At 32.7% G+C, this 23,009-nt stretch overlaps 1 protein-coding gene across 2 annotated transcripts in view; it reads right to left on the bottom strand.

The window, feature by feature from the left end:
• The window catches only part of LOC111600434 (disintegrin and metalloproteinase domain-containing protein 10), a 148,548-nt gene that overhangs the window by 29,593 nt on the left and 95,946 nt on the right, over window positions 1–23,009 (bottom strand). For both annotated transcript variants that reach the window (XR_002751485.2, XM_023316526.2), the window contains exons 3-4: window positions 16,608–16,804; window positions 16,016–16,529 (exon numbers count right to left, since the gene is read on the bottom strand). Coding sequence is in view for 1 of the 2 variants with exons in the window: in XM_023316526.2 (XP_023172294.2) it covers window positions 16,016–16,529; window positions 16,608–16,804 (711 nt within the window). In the remaining variant the exon portion in view is untranslated. The remainder of the gene's footprint in view (window positions 1–16,015; window positions 16,530–16,607; window positions 16,805–23,009) is intronic.

The raw sequence follows: 23,009 nt of genomic DNA, 5'->3' as shown, positions 1-23,009 counted from the left end.
CAAGTTTGCAAATGGTTTTTGGTCTGGTTTTAGTTTGCATAATGCAAGATTTTGTTGTTGATTACAAATATCTCATAGTGAAAGAATTCTCATTCTCATTGTCATTCTGATAGTCAATATCTTTGACAATGTCATTGTCATGCTCATTGTCATTGTCATTGTCATTGTCATTGTCATTGTCATTGTCATTGTCATTGTCATTGTCATTGTCATTGTCATTGTCATTGTCATTGTCATTGTCATTGTCATTGTCATTGTCATTGTCATTATCATTATCATTATCATTATCATTATCATTATCATTATCATTATCATTATCATTATCATTATCATTATCATTATCATTATCATTATCATTTTAATTATTATTTTATTTATTATTATTATTATCATTATTATTATCATTATCATTATCATTATCATTATCATTATTATATTCATGATATTTTATTTACGATTAATTTTGTTTATTACATCATTAAAAAAAGCATTTCGATGATTCTTTCCTTGTACATAATATTTGTTATTATCGCACTAGCTTTTATATATTATTGACTTTAAATATATATATATAGCATAGTTATATAAATTCTTATCGTAGTCACAGCTGTCTGTGTGCATTTGCACAGTTTCCAGACACAAACAAAGGCACAGATATTGTCAATAAACTGGAAGTTATTGTCAATATGCTGCATTAGACAGCTGTTGTTACAGTTATTTGTGTATTGCACACAATAAGGCATTAAGTTCCAATAAATCAATGCGAAACTATTTGAAATTTCTTCACTTTAGTTTAAATATGTCTGCTAAAGCTTAAAGAACTGTGCAAAGTTATTGAAGTAGGAAAATATACTGAGAAAATAATTCTTGACTTCAGCTCAATTCTCCTCAAGATAATGCAGAACTATGGATATCTGTGGACAATTTCATTGCTTTTCATCTTTGCAATTCAAGGCCGTAAGGCGGTAGATAAGATTGAAAAAACAAAGCCGGTGAGTTAGCCATTTTCTCGTAGGTCTAAACAAAGAAACGAATTTGCTGCTGTCTTTCAGTCGTTGAGCTTGTTCAAGGACATGGAAGGAGAATGCAATGCATATTGCTTGAACATCGTAAAGCCCATATTGCAGCAAACCAAGCAACATCATTTCACGGAGTTGCAAGACAGAATAAAAGAACTAAATGGAATTATAAAGACAACCGAGCAACAGGTAAATACGGTTCATATAAAACTGGGCGTTTGCGAGAATGCAACGGCCATCAAAGAGAATCTGTGGAGAGAGCAGTTGAATCGAAAGAGCGCACAGGTGAACGAGCTACAACAGAAAATCGAAGCTCAGGAGGAGAGTATTAAGAATTTTGAGTTACAATTGACCAATCTACAGAGTCGTATTGGCATCTGTGAAGAAACCGTCCGGAGTAAGGACATACAATTCACACAGCTCAAGGAACTGAATAACTCCTGTAACAATAGCAGCAGAGTTAAGGATGATCTAATTGAGACGAAAAAGGCATTGATTAATCGAAGTCATGCCGCATCAGAGGGTGAATTGATCAGGATAGAATTAAAAGATCGTCGCATAGCTGAACTAGAGGCCAATGTCAAAAACTGCGAAAGAATGATTGCCGAACAGAGCAATAAAATTTCCAAAGATGATGTAAAGATGAAACAATTGATTCGCAAGCTTTTTCAATACGAAAAACAAATCAAGAATTGCCAGTCGGCTAGTTGTCTGGGCAAATCCACCGATGTCCATGTGATGGGAGTGGCCGGAGACGAGCCCTTTCCAGTGTTTTGCGACTCGCAACTAGCCGGTCACGGCTGGACAGTCATATTACGTCGTCGCGATGGTTCAGTCAGCTTCTGTCGCAATTGGACCGATTATACGATGGGTTTTGGTGATTTAAGAGGTGAATTCTTTTTGGGCTTGGAGAAAATACATTTGATAACCTCATCGCAACGCTACGAACTCTACATATATCTGCAAGACTTCAGTAATCAATATCGTTATGCCTACTACGATAACTTCCAAATAACCAACGAACGAGACAATTTTCGTTTGCACGTCCTGGGCACATACACCGGAACGGCAGGTGATGCGCTATCAGCACAGCAGAATATGAAATTCTCAACACCTGATCGAGATAACGACAAATGGAATAACAACTGCGCGCAGGATTTTTGTTCGGGCTGGTGGTTTCGCAAATGCTATTATTGGTAAATTATACTACAAAACATGTATTGCATTTATGTAAAGTTTTTATCATTTGTATTTACAGCAATTTAAATGGCGAATATTTCAGTGCTAAAACAACGAATCAATACGGCATCAACTGGTTCGCCTGGCACAAAAATGCATTGCAATTTGTTCAGATGATGATCAGACCCAAGCGACATTAATTTTTCATTGTACATTTATTTATATATTATATTTATTATTTTATAATTATTATATTTCTTATTGTATTATCTATTTTGGAAAAATATTTCCAAGCTCCATTTACTATTATATTATATTACAACTTTTTATTATACATATATATATATATATATATATATATATATTTTTAATATATATATTTTTCAATATTTCTGCCAAACTGTTTTAATTTACTATTTGTAATTTTTATTAAATTATTGTAATTCTTTTATTCAAAAAATAATATTTGTGATCTTTTTTCTTCCAAGCTGCATATTTTACGGATTTTTCTTATTTTTATTAAATGTTGAAATATATTTTTGTTATGCTTACTGAAGAGCAAAGGTTTTTATAAATAGATTTAAATAGGACAATTTAATAGCAAATGCAAAATAATATGAGACTTTCCCATATGCTTTTGACCCTATTGTGAATTCAAAATAATCCTATCTGTTATCTACTTGAATTATTCAAACTTCGAAATGTTAGAAATGGAATTTCTGCTCACTTTAAGGACCTCAAATACTAAGACAATTTGGTCCACTCAAAAGTATTATTCGTTCATTCAAGTGTTTTTAAATTTATAAAATATTATTAAATATATCATGTATATGTATTCAATTCAATTCGTTTTTTGTTAACAATTTTTTGGTGGATGCAATTTTACTAATGAATTTCATCCGAAATACGTACAATATTCAGCTGTCAGTTGAATTCTAAAGCTCATAGATAAAATTGAAATAATATTTTGTATTATTTAAGCATTTGTTGCTTGCCGCTCAGAGTAATAAATATAATTTTCATGCTCATGTAAAATACATAGAAATATATATTACGAGCCAAAAAGTTAAGTGCAAATGGAAGTGAAGTGAATACAATGCCAATTTAAATGTATATGTATGTGAATATGTATGTGAATATGTATGTATGTGTGTGCAGACTAGACAGAAAAAACCATTAAAAGTGAGTTGGATTATTGTTGTGTGTTTTTTCACGGTGCCTAGAGCCCAGTACAACTGAGTTCAACTCAGCTGAGGCGTTGGGCCACTGATGCCTTTGCCACGTTTTAATTTGCACAAACATTTATTAAATTTTAAAATCTAATTTGAATTTTCACGCCACACGGCGACAGAGCCGATGTCGAGGACGATGACGACGACAACAAAGGGTTATAAAACTAAACCAAGTGTAACACAAAACAAGTGGGAATATGTGAAACGGAAATGAGCTCGACTGTTAGATGTGCTGTAAAATAAGGGAAAAGCTCAACCAATTTTAATATGAAATTTATATTACAAAAATATATTATAAAAATATATTATAAAATATATTATAAAAAACTGAAAATGTATTAATTAAATATAGACAATTAAAAAATTATATTTCAAGCACAAAGGTATGCAAGAAAAATATATGCAAACAAATTTAAATTAAAAAAAAAAACATATTTTAAGCGATTTTAATTACATTAAATTTCAATATTTTTAATTTATTATCAAATATATTTAAGATTTGTTAAATATTTTTTGGGTTATCTTTGTAATATATTTTATTTTACTTTAATATTCAAATAAAAACTATATATATTAAATTTGTTTAATAATTGTATCTTTTATTTTAGCTGTGGGAAAATTAAAAAAAAATTAAATAAATATTTTAAAATAAATGAAATGAGGTTAAGTTTTAAATATATTAAAATGTACATTCAGATTGAAAACTAAAAGTTTTTGATTATATAAATTTTTATATAAGAAAATACTAAAAAAATGTTTAAATAAATAATACTTAAAATAAAGTTTTCAAGTTCTTTTGAGTAAATATGCATATATACATGGCATAAGCCACACAACTTTATACAATTCATGCAGGGTATCAAAAGACGACAGCGAAGCATAGCCAGAGCGACAACAATGGCAGCATTGTCGATGTGAAGGAGTCAACGGCAACAGGATGGAACCGAAAAGCAACAGCATGGAATTGATTATTGAGCGAGTGTCGGGAGTTGATGCTGCCATACAGTATCTCTCCCCTCTATCTCTTTATCTCTGTCCAACTCTCTGTTGCATGTGGATTGTGGGTTAAATGGCACACTCCACACGGGACTTAGGTGTCCCGTACATATGCCTGTGCTCGTTGGCAAAAGTTTTTGGCGAGGCCAGGCTGGCGCAAAAGTTATGGCACATTGGTATGCAGTTAATATTCAAGGCCTTTGCTGCCTTTTCGCAGCTGCAATGCATTTCGCAATTTCGCATTGCCGCTGACAACGGCCCAGTGAAAATTGCAACTGCAAGTTGCATGCATAAACAGCCAGCCAAATGCAACGTTTGGCCAAATGGATTTCAGGCCACACTCCGATTCGAATATACATATTAAGTGCAGTTTTTGGCTTTTGCCAAAAATCGAGGTCTGAGCGAATATTTATTTTCGGCTCGAATTTTCTTTCCATTTTGTTGCATAGTTATTTGGGGCGCGACGGGCTTTCTGTGGGGATTAGCAACAAAGGCGATTGGCATACGAAAACCAAGAACCAAAAACAAAAACTATTTGCCATCGACTATCTCTGTCTGTGTATCATACAATAAATGTGCAGCTATGCACTAAATTGTTCTGTGGGGATTACACAAGTTGAGGTTATGTATACAAATTGTTAGGCCAGTAAGGGTAGTCTTAGATAGGTAAAGCCCCTATGAATGGGAAAAGTTACATAAAATTAACATATTTTCTATACTTGAGAAATATTTATGGTGTATATTTTTTCATTCACTTGCAAAGACTTGGGGGAATTCTTTGAATTTTATTATTATTCAGCGAAATATTTCAAAATTTACAAATTATTTCACATATGCTAGGAATTACATTAAAAATCAAAATATTGTGTAATATGAACAACTATATAAACAAATTGTTGCCTAAAGGAGGTTACCTTACAACAAAATTTTTAATTTTTATAAAATATTTAGATTTTTTTTAAAAATTATTGAACATATACTAGACTTATTCTATAAGCCTTTTTTTTTTATATATTTTTAATAAAAATATTCCTCTAAATTTAATGTAGTTTGAAATGTTAATTTTTTCAATTATTTTATTATTTAGTTATTTTTTTTTTATTTTTCTACTATTTAAAACGTATATAACATAAACAAAAAACTAAAATACTACAAATATACTAAAAAATTCAATTCATTAAACACTTTTTCAATTATTTTTAAAACAATCTTAAAATATCTATTTAAATTAGTATTCTAACAGTGAAGTTTACTCTCTTTTCATTTCAGGGAAAAGGAAGAGGAAAATGCCTCTATGGTACTTTGTATCTGTTTATTATCATTCTAGCAATTTCATACTGCCTTTGAATAGCAATGAAGATAGAGGAAATGTCATTTGATGCACTTCTCCATTACGGACTTTTATTGATGTTGTCTGTTTGACAGAGCGATATAGAGCTAAAGGGGGCTGGGAGAGCAGCTGGTGCTGCTGCTGCCACATATCATGCAACATGCAACACATGCACGCAACAGCAGCTATAAAAGTTTTGCAGCTGACAATGAACATGAAAACCGTGCGGGCATGACGAAAGGAATTGTCAATTTGGCATCTGACACACACTCATATCAGCATTTTATTATCAGCTGTACAGCTGTCAATTAAAACTGAAGCATAGAACAAAAAACAAACGGATATATGTGTAACGGCAAATGGTGTAAAAACCAGACAAAACTATGTTGCCTGTTAGTGATCTCAATATTAACTACTCTTGTTTCAAATTGAACTCAGTTCCAAATACAAAAGTTGTGCTGACTGAAATGCATTTTTAATATTTAAATATTTAAAAATAATAACTAGATCAAATAATAAATAAGAATATTAACTGATTACAAATATAAATAATTAAATAAATTATATTTTTATAAATTGTGATGCCTATAATAATAATAAATAATTGATTTATAAAATATTAAAAGATTAATATACAAAAGTAATAATAAATAAATATATTAACTGATTACAAATATATATATAATTTAACATTCATTCTTGATATCGCTAAGCACACTGCAATCTAAATCGAGAATCTTACATATAATATATGTAGTCTCTATTATATTCCAAGTTCATAGCTATCTCACACATAAACGTACTCACTGTTAGGGTATACGTTTATTTTTTCGCTCATTTTTTTGCTGGTTTTAACCGCTTTAAAAAGGTAACATGAAAAATTAGTCATGCGCGATTTTGTTCGGTTCGGTCAACCCCATTAGAGAGGGCAAAACTTCAATTAATGCTCAGCCATGTTGCCGCTGGACAAACACCACCAACAAGAACAACAACAACAACAATGACAACGACAACGACAACACGAGCTACAAATGTTGTTCACTGAATTCAATTAACCACAATTTCGCATAGTGTTGGCAACTCTGGCCAAATGCTTTAGAGCTTATCACATTTTCGACAACAAATGCAATTATTCTACAGACTTTTTCCAACAAAAATAGAGAAAATAATTAAAAAGTTCATAACCTGCACAACTCTGTCCAGTTAACTCGATGCGCTTTTGTTTTTATAATTGTTGTAAATTTATTTTCATTTATTTATTTTTTGTTTTGTGTTTTCTCTCTGTAATTTGTCTGTTGTAATTGCTGTGCCCTTTGATTTTCTCGACTGTTGCAGTGCAATTATGAAAACTGCATTTCAAATTCCAGCTGATGACCCATTTTATTAATTACACTTCTACTTCTATCCATGCAACACAACACAGTTGTTGCAGTGATGTTGTTATCTATGATTTAGCTTTATATCATCATCCAGATTGATGATGAATCAATGTAAGAGGCGCACCGTCTAAACTATATATATATATATATATATATATATATATATATATATATATATATTCTTGATCTGCAGCTACAGTCGAACCATTGTCTGACTGCTTGGACGTCTGTCTGCAGTCAGTCAGCTCGTCTCCCTTTCCGTGCCGTCTCAGCATCCACTCGCCTGCCTCTTCGTTTCTCTATAAGTTCCATTCCTCTAACCATCCGTCTATGAGTGAAATCATCTATCTCTGAACCTTTGAGAGCTACAGATTTCTGTCTACACGTATCGTGTATCAAATAACAATAGCTATTTGGTTTACATAAAATCTATCCAATTTCTAAGCCTCATTCAGATGTTTCCAATTATTTATTTCTTATTTTACTAATTTATTATATTACAATATTATATTATTTACTATATAGATACTTCTAAGTTATACGATTAAATACCTGATACAATTCAAAAATGAGATTATAAAAAATTGTTTTCAAATTTTTCACTTTCTAAACTCGTGACTAGACTTAATGTGTTTATATTATTAATGACATTTACAGTTGAAAGAAATGACACCCAAAAGGACTTAATCTACGCCTACAGCGCATAAATTTATTATTAGATGAGTTTTCCATGAAAAACTTTCCGAGCAAGAAAGCTGCTGCCAAAGTATGAGCCTACGCAGGTGTCAAATGGTAAGTCGACAGCTTCAAAGGGGGTGAGAGAGAGCGAGAGAAAGAGAGAGTAGTAGCAAAAGAACATATTTTGCTTTAAAAGGTCATTGAAAATGTGTCAATAAATCAACTAAATAATTACAATAATAATAATAACAATAATAATAAACAATAATAATAATTATAATAATAATAAAAATAATGATAATATTAATTTCCAAAACATATTTTTAAATTATATTCCAACTGAAGTTTCCTAATTTTATAAACATTTTTATCTTATAAACAGTTTCATTGTTTCAAATATTATCGATATTTCTACTATTTTGCTTCCAGCATTCCACTGTTTTTCAATACCAGCTTCAACTGACATGCGACACAGCATGCCTGTTATTTTAGACATTACTGTTGCGACACATGATATTTTTATGCTTGAACAACTGTAATTATCATTAAGAAATCAATGAGCAGGCAGCAAGCGCACAATGAAAATAAATAAATAAAAAGTAAAGCCCTATTCCAATTGGCAGACAGATCCTGCATTGTTATTGTTTTTCCTGTTTGTTGGCCATGTTGTTTGGCAATCAGCTTTCGATATTAGTTAACGATGCATGAAATCAGCGTTCAGCAAAAAGCCATAGTGCGCTTATATATATATATATATATATATATATATATATATATATATATATATATATATATATATATATATGTATATATATATAAACAGGATTTACACGCAAGTTGACGCGATGTTGTTTTTCGATGAGAGGACAACGATGCTGCCATAGCGTACAATAATTTCCGGCATTTGATAACAGCAACAACAATAATAACAACAGCAGCAAGAAATGCAATACAAACAGTTTGTAAACAAACAAATTTCATGCTACGTTTCACCGGAAAGTTCAAAGCCGAGTTTAGGGTTGAACAGAAAAAGAGAGCGAAAATAAAAACACAACAAAAAAAGAAGAAGAATAAATATAAGAGTCCAAATTGACAAGCAGCGGCCGGAAATAAAGTGTCTACTTTTTTATGTGCACAGCTGTGTGTATGTTTGTGTGTTATTAATATGAATTGAAATCAGGCTGGCTTGCTGCCAATGGCCACGTTAATTGGCAGACATGAAGCACGCACATAATTGAAATCAAGTGCGTTGAGCAGCAACAATAACCCTGCAAGAGAACAGTCTATATATAGCATACAGCTATATGTGTCTGTGTGTGTGTTTGTGAGTGGGTGTGTGTGCAGCGGTCAACGTCGCGCTCTGCTGTGCGGTTGGATGAATACATTTTGCATGCGTGGCGACATGTGTCAACTTCTATTAAGTTAACGTTGGTCATTCAACTCGCACCAGTCGTAACCCCTTTCTTATACACGCTCTCCTATCATTCTCCCCCTCTTCCACTCTTTCCGCATGTAGCTAGCGGGCATGTGGTCAGCATTTTTGCAGTTGGCAACTGATGCGGGGATAGAATTAAAAGTGAGACTTGGCCACAAGGCATTTACAGCGCGTAGCGAAGAGTGTCGGAGAGGGGTGAGAGAGCGAGAGCGCGAGGGCAAGGGAGTTGGAAGTTCTTCTATAGTATAACAGCAAAGGAAGTGAGCAAGCAGAAAACCACAGTGTGGAGTAAAAGTTGAATATAGCTGCTGCAGCTTGTCCGCGGCAGAGCGCGCAAGCGAGAGAGAGAGAGAGAAAGAAAAACACTTTTAGATTAACATGCTTGCAAATGGCAGCAAGCGGAAATTCTGTTAAGCGCATTTACTTTACAATGGCTCCACAAATCAAATTTACGCGTCAAGTATTTTTAAAATTTAATGAACGCTTTTTGCGTGCTGAAATTTAGATAGACGACAACTTTTTACCACATATATGGCGAGAAAACGTGACGAACCAGAAAGAATATCGAATTAAAAGCATATGAACAATTTTAAAGGTTATTCACGCTTTGAATGAGGATCAAGTTTGTGGTAGAATAATTATTATTAAAAAGTTATAATTAATACATATAATAAAGTTATAATTAAACGCATCAAACACTGTCTAAAATATAATGTTATATGTAATATAAATATATTATATAATTTTATACTTTTTAAAAATTATAAAATATACTCTAATAATTAATGTAATATCTTATTTATATTATTTTATTTTTCTATAATATTTTGTACAAATTATAAACTTAAGTTGAATTTAAATACTATTATATATATTCATACCACAAAAATGCTAATATACTACATCAATAATCAAACAGGTAAGAATAATGCTTTGTTTAGCACTGCCCAGCTTGAAGACACCCGGAACTCTATGCTGTTATTTAGTTTCTGACTTTTGAGGGCCCAATAAGCAGCATATAAATATTTCTTAGGGAATTACTATAATTATAATAGCTTTAGGGAATCTGAATAGTTATTAAAACCTGAAAGTTCTGCTTAGATAACAGCAGTTTGATATTGTATTGTTCACTTGATTTCGCAGATATGGTAAAGGTAATCACTTATCAAACTAAGTTAACGATTTCATATCTAAAATAACTAAAAATTGCGCTAAATTAAATATTTATTTAGCAAATATTAAATATATTATATTTTATCCACGAATATTTATCACAACAAAAATGAAATTCAATTTGAATTTGTCTTTGACTAACACAACAGAAATAGCAAATGTCGCGTAGCTAAGAGTTGTTGACATTTATACGCCAATAGTGCAACAGCAAGTGGACTGCACCCAACTCGATGTAGCTATATATATATATATATATATATATATATATATATATATATATATATATATATATATGTATGTATGAATAACGCTCCAAAGAAGTGTAATAAAACAAAGTGTCATAAATAAAATGAGCCGCATTGCATTAATGGCAGTTGCAGGCAACTGCATAAAGCTGCCACGGCCAATGCACTTCGAGTCGTAAAACTAGGGCCAGTGCAGGCGCCGCACAATCAAAAAGCGAGAGGAGGGGCAAGAGCGGAGGGGAATTGCCTGCCACTTGAGTTGCATTCTGTTTGGCTGTGCAAAAATTATATTACAACAATGTGTATAAATTGTGATTTCCATGCAGCATTCAAGTGGCAAAAACAGAGACTGCTGCAGTCGCTTAATGGAGTCAGTGTGTGAAGTGAGTGTGCCTCGGTGTGTGCGTGCGTGCGTGTGTATTAACCCCTGCTGTGTGTGTGGGAACGTCTTGTGTACGCTTCGCTACTTGCCAACTGGCTGGCAGTGTGTCAAGCCCAAGAGTCCTGCAACATGCGTGTCCTCGCTTGGTTGACTTTAACACACGCACACACATGCACACAGAGAGACGCATTCACACAGCCCAACAATGTAATCAAAGTGGGGAGGGCGCGCAAGTGGCGCCATAAGCCCTATGCCCCTTTCTACACCTTCGCCTTGGCCGTCTCCCTCTTTCCTGGCAGCAACTGCTCATTTCTAGCACAAAGCTTAATATGCTGCTAAATGGCATTAAATGGGGTAGCGAATGGCTGGTCGAAAGGGTGCCAAGAGTAGTGCACTACATATTTGATAAGCTTTGCAAGCGTAAACACCTCGACATCGTTTGCTTTCCTGCCATACCCTGTATCAATTAATAAAGTTCTTAACGCATTTAACAGGCCGCAGGCGAAAAGTTTGCCCTTTATTAGTTTAAAAAAAGCTGACATTGCATATAAGTTGCATGACAATCGATAAATATCGAAATATAATATTGAAAACTAAGTGTGAAATGAAACATAAGCTAACTGTAGAGGTTTGCCCAAGCAAACGCTGATCAAATACATTGCTCACTTTTTCGATAACAATTCCATTTTACCTAACTATCGATAGCTTTAAATTATAAGCCATATTTCAAAAATATAAGTTAATAAATAATAATAATAATAAGCTGTTAGATTAATAAAAATGAATTTTATCTTTTTCTAAATTCAATAAACATTGCTGCTCCACAATCGATATATTTCACTACTTTATCGGCAATGTGCATATCGATTAGCAGTAAATATATACATTTTGTTTCATTTATATATATATTTTTATTTTCAAACATATTTGCAAGTTTTTTCCATATTCAGTAAATATACCAGCTCCAAAGTCGATATATTTTAGCACTTTATCGATAATTATTGATATATATGAATATAAAATTTCCAGCTAATTTTTCAGATTGAACAAATTTAATCTTTTTATGCAGTAGATAAATATAGTTGCAGCAAAATCGATATCTTGATTATCAAATATTTGTACACACATTGATATAGTAAAGTTTAGATTTAATTTGTTGTCTCTTATGCTTTGAAAACTTTACACTGCTCTACATGAAATTTAGTTCTATTTTATATATATAAAAGTTCAACTTTTAGGCATCTGCATTGATCCTCTGTGCCCCAGTCATATAGCAAACTGCTTAAGAAAAATTAAATAAAAAGCTACCTATACAAATATTTTTAATTACACAGGCCAACAAGATGCATGGCTCTAGAGTAAGGCTATAGTTGACCGCTGCACACGGGGTAACTATGCAGCGATCACTTGCAACTGCAGTCACCCTAGCGCTGCTGCTTTTTCTCTCCTCTCGTTTTGCTCCTTCTGCATACTTTGTTGCGTGCGTGCTTGGCGAGAGTAGCTAATAAAGTTGGACAGTTTAAGACGCTGGCGGAATGGCTGGGCAGCAATTAAGCCATAAAAGGCACTAAAAACTGGGTGAGTTACTGTTGACTTCGCTTGTGGAGCTCTTGGGTGGCAAGAAAAAGTTGCGCTTTCTGTCAGTGTGTGTTGCTGTTGCTGTTACTGTTAGTGTTGGTGTCGTCAACAAGTGAAGCATGGCAACAGCGCACTTTGCACTAATCGAACTTTATGTCCTGCTCTTTGGCCAAGTTCCCTGAACTTTTTACGCACTCCGGTTGACTTAAGTTCACTTCTGGTTATTTTTTCCTCCCTTGGCATACAAAAGTTTTTTTTATTTTGGGCAATAAATTAGAAACCTTTAAAGTGAAACCTCTTAAGAGTAGTAAAAAAGTTACAAAGTGCAGACAATGCAAGTTTATTTGGCGAAATTATTTATTGTTTGATTTCAATTCGCCTGGCGGCGGCGCACAATAAATCCAAACTAATTGTAAGTTCGTCAGCAAATGCAGCAATTTTAAACAATTTGAACAATTTATGTTTTGTTTTAATAAACCTATTTTAATTGCATTCCCTGGATTTAATTAGTTTTACAAATCATAAACAAAGTTTTATATATTTCTGGTACACTTCATTAGCGAACAAATTTGTTGAATAATTTTTCATTATTAAAATACCATTAGATTTGCCAAAAAAAATATATATATATTTTTATTATAAATAAAATGCAATTTATTTTATGAAATTAGAATACGTCTGCGCATTGTTGCCGCTTTTCACTTGCTGTTTCCAGTAGATTGGTTTCAACTATTTTACTAATTTCATATTTATTCAGCTAGCAAAAATGGGATTCGATTTGATGTATTCATTAGGTAAAATTAACATTTATATTTTAATACCAGTTATCAAATGTTGCTATACTTTAGCTGGCGCTGTTGTCATACTTCACTTGGCATTTCTATTTCAAATTTTTTTTTCAATTAATATTTAGAGTTTGAGTTATTTATTAATTTTTTGTTTGTTTATATTTCTTAAACATGTTTTTATTCCTTAAATTTCTATAACTTAAATTCATTTCAATTTACTTTAAGTTTTGATTTCGTTATAAATTTATAATTAAAATATTATTAAAAGACACTGTTGCCGTACTTTATACAAATTTCTTCATTTTCTTATCTTATAAAATATAAATATATATAAATTTTAGCATTTTCGTTTTAATCGCAATTATTAATGATGCTACACTTAAGTTGAAACTGTTGCCACACTTCACTGACTGTCAGTTCAGTGGAAACGCTGCATAAACACTGCCCAGCAGGGCAATTATTGTTATTAATTCAATATATCAATTGAAATGACAAGACTTTTAATTAGGTTGATTTATGGCAGGCATTTTGAAACATTTTGACACAACACTCGAAGCTCTTGTCTAAACATAAACACACAAAATATGCTAAATAGGCGCAATAACAATGGCAGCCAAACGAGTCTAATTAAATCTAGCACATTTCTCCCATGCACAGAGCGGGAGGGAGAGAGAGAGACAGATAAAAGTAAGCTAAACAATCAGTTAGAATCAGTGTAAAGTGCATCAATCAAATGCAACAACGAACAAACAATTTGGAAGCCAGCTAAAATGTAAGTGGCTTTTGTGTAAGCTCATTAAAATGATTACACCCAAATGCACACGCACACACACATACACGCCCACATGACACGCCCCCAAAATTAGACACACTCACATCACAGCTTAACAAAATACGCGACAAAAGTTGTCTATTGTTGTTCGTCTGCCTCGCTGTCTCTCTATCAAATTGCATGCAACAAATTTTTGCTACAAATGCCCCGTGAGCATTAGGGGCATTCCCGCTCCATGCGTCATGTTACAAATGTTTAGTTATGCATTAGATTTGTTGTTTTTCTTTTTTTTTCTTTTATATATGTATTTGTATTTTATTTTTTCTACCGGCAACAGCAGCTCTTTTGTTGCAACAACAACTACCTGTCGTTGCTTACACAACAAAACAAACAACAACAACAACAACAAGAATGTTGTTGCATGCACAATGAACACATATGTGGCAGCTAGTTTCATTGCCATTGTCATTGTTGTGACTGCAACAGCGACTGTGACTCATATGTGCCACAGTTGTGCTGTCGACTTGCATTGCAAAGGAATGAAGCGAGTTGCAATGTTTGCGCAAGAATTTCTTTTCCGCTTTACATTGTTTGGGAGAAGAAAATTGTATGCATTGTTGCCGAATTTCATATTAAAAATGTAATAATATATACAGTTTTCCCTAGCTCATGGCAAGCAGTTGAATAAGGGCAGAGCACAGGGTGCGCCGCTGCCACATTTCAAATCAGCTTATAAAAGACAAATTGCAGTGAAGTAAGTAAAGTAGCAAATCAAACACTTTTGCGTTGTTGCCACATTTCAATTCAGCTGAAATTTAAGTCCCAAGCTAATACAATGTTGCCAAATTTCTGGAAAATAAGAAAAGCTGCAAATCAAGTATTTATGCGTTGTTGCCACATTTCACTCGAGCTTCTTGCTTCAAAAACCCAGCCACTTCAGCTTAACGTGCTTAAATTCAAAAACTTGTGCGCTGTTGCCAAAATTCAATTCATTTTATGGCAGTAAAAAGTAGATAAACAGCGTGTGCGCAGTTGTCACATTTCTGTTGGGCTTATGCCAGTCATAGAATATAGGATGATCAATTGGATTATAAGAAAGGCTGCGCTGTTGCCATATTTCAGTTGAGGTGAATACACCCGACTGCTAATTAAGATAGGATGCGCTGTTCAATGCTTAACTTCTATAGAGGATACTTCAAATCAAAGTACCATTTGTGCACTGTTGCCGCATTTCAACAACTGCCTAAGCATTAATAAATTTGTCCATAAATATTGCCTTAAGCATTAAGTTGGCATATGTCATATTTGTTAATATTTTGCACGATTTCTGCTTTTGTTTAACTTTTCATTTTGTTAAATATGTCTACAAAGCGCACAAAACTCCCTCGATTCAGTCACACTTAACTCGTTAGCTGCTTCGTTCATATTTGTTGATGGCTATTAAGCCACTGTTGCCAAACTTCACTTGGTAAAGGAACCCGCAAAGCTGTACACAACGAATGTAAGCTACATAAGGCTACTTATATGACCCAAAAACTCTCTGACAAGTTGAGACCGCGAACACGCTGGGACCAAGCAAATTATTAGCAAACACTTGGGGGACAGACACAGCTCAGCTGTCATAAAAGCCGAACTGAAATGTTATCAAACATATTTTCAAGGTTGAAGCGGGCAAAGCAGAACCAGATAAAGAGGGAGAGAGAAGCAGAGAAAAACGCTGGCATAGCATATAAATCATATGACAAAGTTTTTAAGAGACTTCCCACGCCCCTCTCGCACCTTCCTCCATAATAAACGTGAACATTTTTCACTTTTCTTATTTGACTTACCTTCGCGCACATTCTCGTAGGCATCCTCAACATGCGACTCCTTATAGATAATGGAGTGAAAATCAAGTTCATCCTCAGTTCTCGTTGCTGTTGGCGGCATTGTTGTTGCTTCTGTCTGTCTGGTATTGTTGTTGCTTGGATACATTGGGAATGTGTTTGTTGTTGTTGTTGCTGTGTCACCAATTTTATGTATAAACTTTTCTCTCTTATTATCAATGGCAGTTTTATTCGTATTGGACCCCGTTGTTGTTGGAGCTAATATTGTTGCGGTGGTCTTTGTCGTCGTCGGCATCGACGTCGTCGTCGTCGTTGACGTTGACGTTGACGTTGTCCGATTTGTGGGAAAATAATGTTTGGCATGTTCAACATAATAGGCATCACGTTCCGTTATAATTTTACCCTCGAATACCCCATTGTGTATGGAACCAAATACATAACTGTTACGATCCCCTATCACATCGCCCTCATAGATATGATCCGTTGAGACATCAATGGGGCCGTTGCTATCATAAAACTGCAAATGAACACGAAGTATATTTCAAAATATTATATATTATTGGAATTTGAATGGGGGGGGATTTGTAATACTCACGTCTAACTTATCACTAAATGTATTTAAATCACGTTTTAATCTAAGATGGAAATCTTTTCCATGTGCTGCAAATTTTATATATACAAAATGATCTTTGGTCACCGATCGACGCGCCCTATTGTGACTAGCTCTAATGTGCTCATGATCATAGTTAAGTGTTTCATAGTGGGATATGTATTCGTTGAGTCGTTCGTGACCTGCAAAGTATGAAGAGAGAAATAGAATTAGTATGGCAATCCTTACAATATTTTATACAAAATATATATATTATTTTAAGTTGTTTTTAATACGTATTTAATTTTAAAATTATTTTTAATACTAAGAAATTATTATAAAAAAATCAAATACAATTGTTCCATTATATATATATATTATATATATATATATAAAAATTATTATATATATATATATAATATATAAAAATTATATATATATATATATATAAAAATTTAATTTTTCTTAATAATTAAAAATTAATATGCATTATATTTATATATATATATATATATATATATATATATATATATATATATATATATATATATATATATATATATATATAATGCATATTAATTTTTAATTATTAAGAAAAATTAAATTTTTAAAATATTAAATTGTGTAATATTAGAAATTGATTTCCCTTTAATTTGTTTTATTTATTATTAATATAAAATATTTTTTATATATAAGATATTTTTATAAGACATTTATTTCATTTTAAAAAATTGTTTTTTAAATTTTCATTTTTGTTAAATAATTTTTTAAAATTAATGGAAACTGTTTGAGCTGTTCAATATGCCGACAGAATCTTTTCTACTTGACTCAAAGTAAACTATGAAGTCGATAAGCTAGATACAACAATTTAATTATGTGTAAAGATTCAAACTCATATAGCTGGAAAATCATGTTGAATAATTCTGAATATGCTGCGTCCATGAGCCTGCTGTGTGATCAGATATTGCAAAATGTTACTTCAATAAAGTTGAAATCAGACTAAACAAATTACTGAAGATGTAAACAGTCTGCTCTGGCATCACGTCAGACTTAGTCATCATGCAATATTAAATATTGAATTAGGAGTCGACCAGATCAAATAAATTTGGGAACGATTTGACCATTTAAAATTTATGTGTGGTCGAGTTTTTATGCATACAATTATTAGGATTACTTCTCTACTCTCTAGCAATAAATACTGATTAGAATGAATATGTTGAAGCAGAAGTAGTCTGATGAAGAGTAGTCAGAAGAGTCTAGACTAGTCTAGTGATAGGAAATGTTTTAGCAATATAGACACTACAATTGTACAATTCTTTTTATATATATCTTGATTTTAAGTAATACAACGATAGGTGGTGACAGTTTTCATTTTATTTTTACATATATAGCTCACTCACAATCCCACTTGTCATATCTGTAATTCAGACTATTTTCTTTCCTTTTCTGTTGTACAATTCTTGATTGCTTTACAAGCAGTTAAGGTATTAGTCAACCAATCAGTATTTTATATGCTTTCAGCCGGCTCCTACATACGCACACACACAATATATATAGATGTGTATAAGACATAACAGTCCATTAGGCAATCGGGCACGCCCACACTTAAGCTAAAGGGAACAGGCAACAACCAACAGGCGGGAACCAAAATGCGCACGAGTAATGCATTTATGAGTGTGTGTGTGTGTGTGTGAGTGTGCGCGTGTGTGTGTATTAAGTGTGTTTGTAAATGCATTAAAAATGTTGCACAAGCTGTTGGCAAAGCAGATATGTGTGCGTGTGTGCCTGTGTCTGTGTGTGTGCGTGTGTGAGTTGCGTTTCGTTTGCTTTGGGTGCTGGCATTTCTGGTTTGGTTTCCAGTCCATCTGCCAAAATAAATATGTGTTTGTGCCAGGGACAAGCTCCACTTTGGCACTTTTACACTTGCACTTCAAGTTCGACAGGCCACGCCCACCCAGGCCGAGTGAATAAGTACTGAGGGCGACAACCGAGAGCAACTGCAAAAGTAAATTGCATTATAAGAAAATGCATTGCATACACACAGGCGACGCACACAAACAGAAGTGCTGAGGCCAGGGCCGCTGCACAGTTCGTTTCAGGCCCACTTTTTGCCAGCCATTAAATGCGATGAATCGTTAAAAGTATTAAGCGTTGCCAGCATACGAAACAGCAGCTCAAATGGCAATGAAATCCAGCTGTTGTTGTGGCCATTTCATACGATTGTCGTTGGTTTGTTGCAATTTCCACTGCGTTTGTCATGTATTTTTAAATTGTGCTGGGAAGCAATTGGTAGAGAGCTTCGGGTTACGGCGGGGGTGATGGGCATTTGGGGTTTGGCTAGCACAGCATCCAACGTGAACGTTGTATTTCAATTTCCGGCCTTCAATTAATTTGAAATTGCGGCTAGCCGATTTGAGCTGGGATTGTGCAATCGGAATTGGGTTTACGCCAAGATTTATACGTTGAGTGTGCCTGATTGTTATGCGATACTTTTGGACATGTCATATACGTGCCACGCATACGTATGTCACTACACGCTTGTCGGAAAAAGCGTAATGGAAAATGTTCTAGTGCTAGTTTGATTATTAGCTTGATAGACAGTTTGAAAATGTGAAAAGCTTGAGAACAAAACTATCGAACATAATGACTCAAGTGACTCTGTAATCAGCCGTTACGATATCAACAAATTAATTAAATAATCTTGCACAGTGACAGATAATCTAACTAAAAATAAATATTATTTAGGTTGTTTATGTTGATTCTATTGATCGACAACAATATAATTAGAGCGCTCAAATGACTATTATTATTGATTAGGCGTTTTTAACAGGAGATAAAATAAACTTTTTAATTCATTAATATAATATAAAATTCGTAAATATGAAGAGAAGTTATCCACATCAATATCGATATATTGCTTCTAACAATGACTCCACCATCAGTTGCTATATTATATATAAGTATTTATAAATATTAAATTAAAATATAAAAAATTGTATTTAAATATTCAATCAATGTATATCTTTAGCATTGGCATCACTCCCAGAAATACCTAAACGAGTTTCTTTCTCGCCAAATATCGATAAATGCATTTATAAGATAAGAAGCTTACTTTACTACATTCACTCCTTCAGAAACAGCTTAAATTGAATTCGATTTGATGCCTTTGATGAATCCACAACCGAAATTAATTGCTAACAAATGATATTAAATCGACTGCGATTTAATTAATACTTTGCTGTTGTTTTATTTCGCCACGAAAGCCGCAAATTCACTAAAAATGGATGGCAAAATCGTAGGAGAAGCCGTGCAGAGAAACGAGTCGAGTCGAGTCGAGAGCCTAATCTAAATGCCGCAAATATTTGTTAGCAAATTTTGGCAGCGTCTGTCGGCCAGGGCCACAGAGCCGAGAACCACATCAAATTATTGGCAAGGATTAGCAAAAGTAAATACAAATGAAAAATTGACACAAGTCGACAGCTGGGGAAAACTTCACTGAAAATGGATGGACAGAAAATTCAATGGGAAAAACTCAGCCAAGGGTAAGGCATTCAGAGCAGCAACGACAACTAGAACAACAACAATTCGCTCATCTGGCCAAAAAGTTTGGGTATATTCAGAGTAAACTAAGAGCCAGGACCCAGAGCCCACAGCCAGAAGGTTAATTGCGTTCAAAAAACCGCAAAAATCGATAGGAAAATGAGAATAAAGTCAGAATAGCTGCGGTCAAAACACAGATACAAAATATCCACAAATGCAGACACACTTACAGATACATAGACAATTGTACATTCAGTCTGAGATACATAGGGAGAGGGAGGGAGAGCGAGTGAAAGACAGAGAGAGAATGGCAAATATGCATTTGCCATCACTGAGGAATTTTAATTACTTAAAATGCGCCAAAATCATGAAAAATACGCAAAAAAAAATACAAACTGCGAACAGAGACTGGCCAAGGGTTGCAGTTGGCGTTGGGGTGTCGTGTATGGGGATGGGCAATCAAAATGAATGTCAGTGAAATGGAAGATAATTCCCTCAGTGGAGCAACAAAAAAAGGATGTTAAAGCAAACTGCAAATTGTTTTTGAGCGAGTGAGAGAGAGAGAGAGAGGTAATTAAACAGACTGTTTAAGCAAACACAAGTGCTATATATTATTAATTTGTAAACGCTATAAAAGGGTATATTACTTATTTGAATACTAAAGTAAAGCAAAACTGAAGGAATTTTTTATAAATTTAAATGTGTATACCCTGTAGTAATAGTATGGATTTTTTTGATATCGTAAACAAACGCACAGAACTAATATATACAAATTCTGAAATAGGCCGTATGAAATATCGAAATATCTAACAATTGATATCACAATAAACTTTTTGTGTATATCTGCACAATTGTATAAACTATCGCAAATTTGAAGAATTTTTTTAATTTTTTTTTTTAATTTTTATCAAGTTCTTATAAATTTTGAAAATATTAATATTATAATTTATATATTATAGTATATTCTATTTAAGTTTTTTTTTAATTTTATTTTATAATTTTTTTATTTATATTTTCATCAGTTAGTTTTTATTATCAATTTATGATTTTTTTTAAATTACGAGATTTTTTATTTTTATTAAATTATTAATTATTCTTACTTATATATTTATTTTCTGGTATTTATTAATTTATTATAAATAATTATTTTAATATTATTAATTTTTAAATATTTCTTTATTTAACCTGGGATTTTAATCTCGTTTTCAGCTATTAAAACAGGATTCTCATATAAAAAATAACTTATAATATTGAATTTGATTTATATAATAATAAATTTCGTGTCAACCCAAATATGATAAACATAAACAAAAATTTCATAAACAATTTAATATAATATAAATTATAGCTGAGCCTCAATCCAAAACAAAAAGTTCGAAATATCGCAGTCAGTGCCACAAGTGAAACCATTTATCAAACAAACTTTGGAGCTGGCCCAAATATATATTATATATATATATATATATATATATATATTATATACCTTATCACAGCTGCTGTCTGAGGCTAGCCTGTTGCCTAGTTCTTTCGGCGTGTTGGCCCATTTTTTTTCCTGTTTTTTGGCTAGCTTGTAGCTAGCAGCTGCACATTTGGCCCACATAAGAAACGAGCTGAAAACGACTTTCGCTATTAACTGCTGCGAGTGCAAAAAAAAACGTAAAGATGAGAGGAGAAAAAATTGAATATGGCAAAGCGTTTGACCAACATCGGAGCCAAGCAAATGAAAAACAACTGCAAATAGCCATGGCCCGACAATTGCCCGACTTTTACGGCAAACAACTTTTCTTTTTTCCTTATCATTTCTCTTCAGTCTCTCTCTCGCTCTCTCGCTTTCATTTGGTGCTAGTCGTTTTTAGCCATCGATAGCAGAGGAAAACTATTATGAAGAAAACCAGTTTGGCAGAGATCTCGATGAGTAAAACGCCTTCAATTGCTTCTCTCTTTGGCTCTTTTTGGCACTCAAATTAGCTGCTTGGGGCGCCGGCTGCTGCACACAGTTGATTGAAAAATGTTCAATCAGCTGCCAAAGCCGTTCCCAAAAAAAATGACTTTTCTTTCCCCGAGACGGTAGTGAGTTACTTGCTCGATAATAGTCATTAGACTTAGTATATAATGTTTTAGAAAAATAAACTTTTAGAATTTATGAATTTGCTTTCAGTTTTGCTTGCTTTCTTATCTTTATTTCGGGTAATATAAATAAACATTTATTGCTCATTTCCTATGAATCATATAACTTTCATTTGAGAAAAAAAAATATTTTTTTTAATGTATTAAATAAACTACAAAAATGCTGTTGATTTCAAAAACCATTCTTAGAATAGAATAATTTATACTGCAGTTTATATTTTTTATTACATTCGAAACCCGCTGGGAATAAAATTTCAATGATGCATTCTGAACATTGCATTTTTTTGAAATATTTAGAATAATAATATAATAATAAATTAAAAATATTTTTAATTGCAGTAAATAGCATTTTCAAAAAAAAAATTATTTTTGTAAATTCCGTAATTTATTTTGATAAAATATTTATTTAAAGAATGAAATTGCGATTTAATTATCAATGCTTGAAGAAAGGCCGTAAAAGCTTTAATTAAATGTATTCATGTTATGATATATGAAAACAAATTTGATACTATATTTAAGACTAATAAACATTAGTTATAATTAAATAGGGTTATAAATAACATTTGTAAATTTTTTTATAAACTTTAAATTTAAAAATAATAATAATTAAAAATTTGTTTTGTTTGACTAAAAAAATTTTTTAAAACAAAATTTTTGATTTTTAAATTATAAAACAATAGAAAAATAAATGCAAGTCAGATCCCAATATATAACTCAAATGCCACAGTATTCTAAACCGAA

Source organism: Drosophila hydei, unplaced genomic scaffold, assembly GCF_003285905.1.
Source record: "Drosophila hydei strain 15085-1641.00,03,60 unplaced genomic scaffold, DhydRS2 tig00008124-arrow-arrow-pilon, whole genome shotgun sequence".
Taxonomy (NCBI): domain Eukaryota; kingdom Metazoa; phylum Arthropoda; class Insecta; order Diptera; family Drosophilidae; genus Drosophila; species Drosophila hydei.
This window is presented reverse-complemented; position numbering and strand designations above follow the sequence as displayed.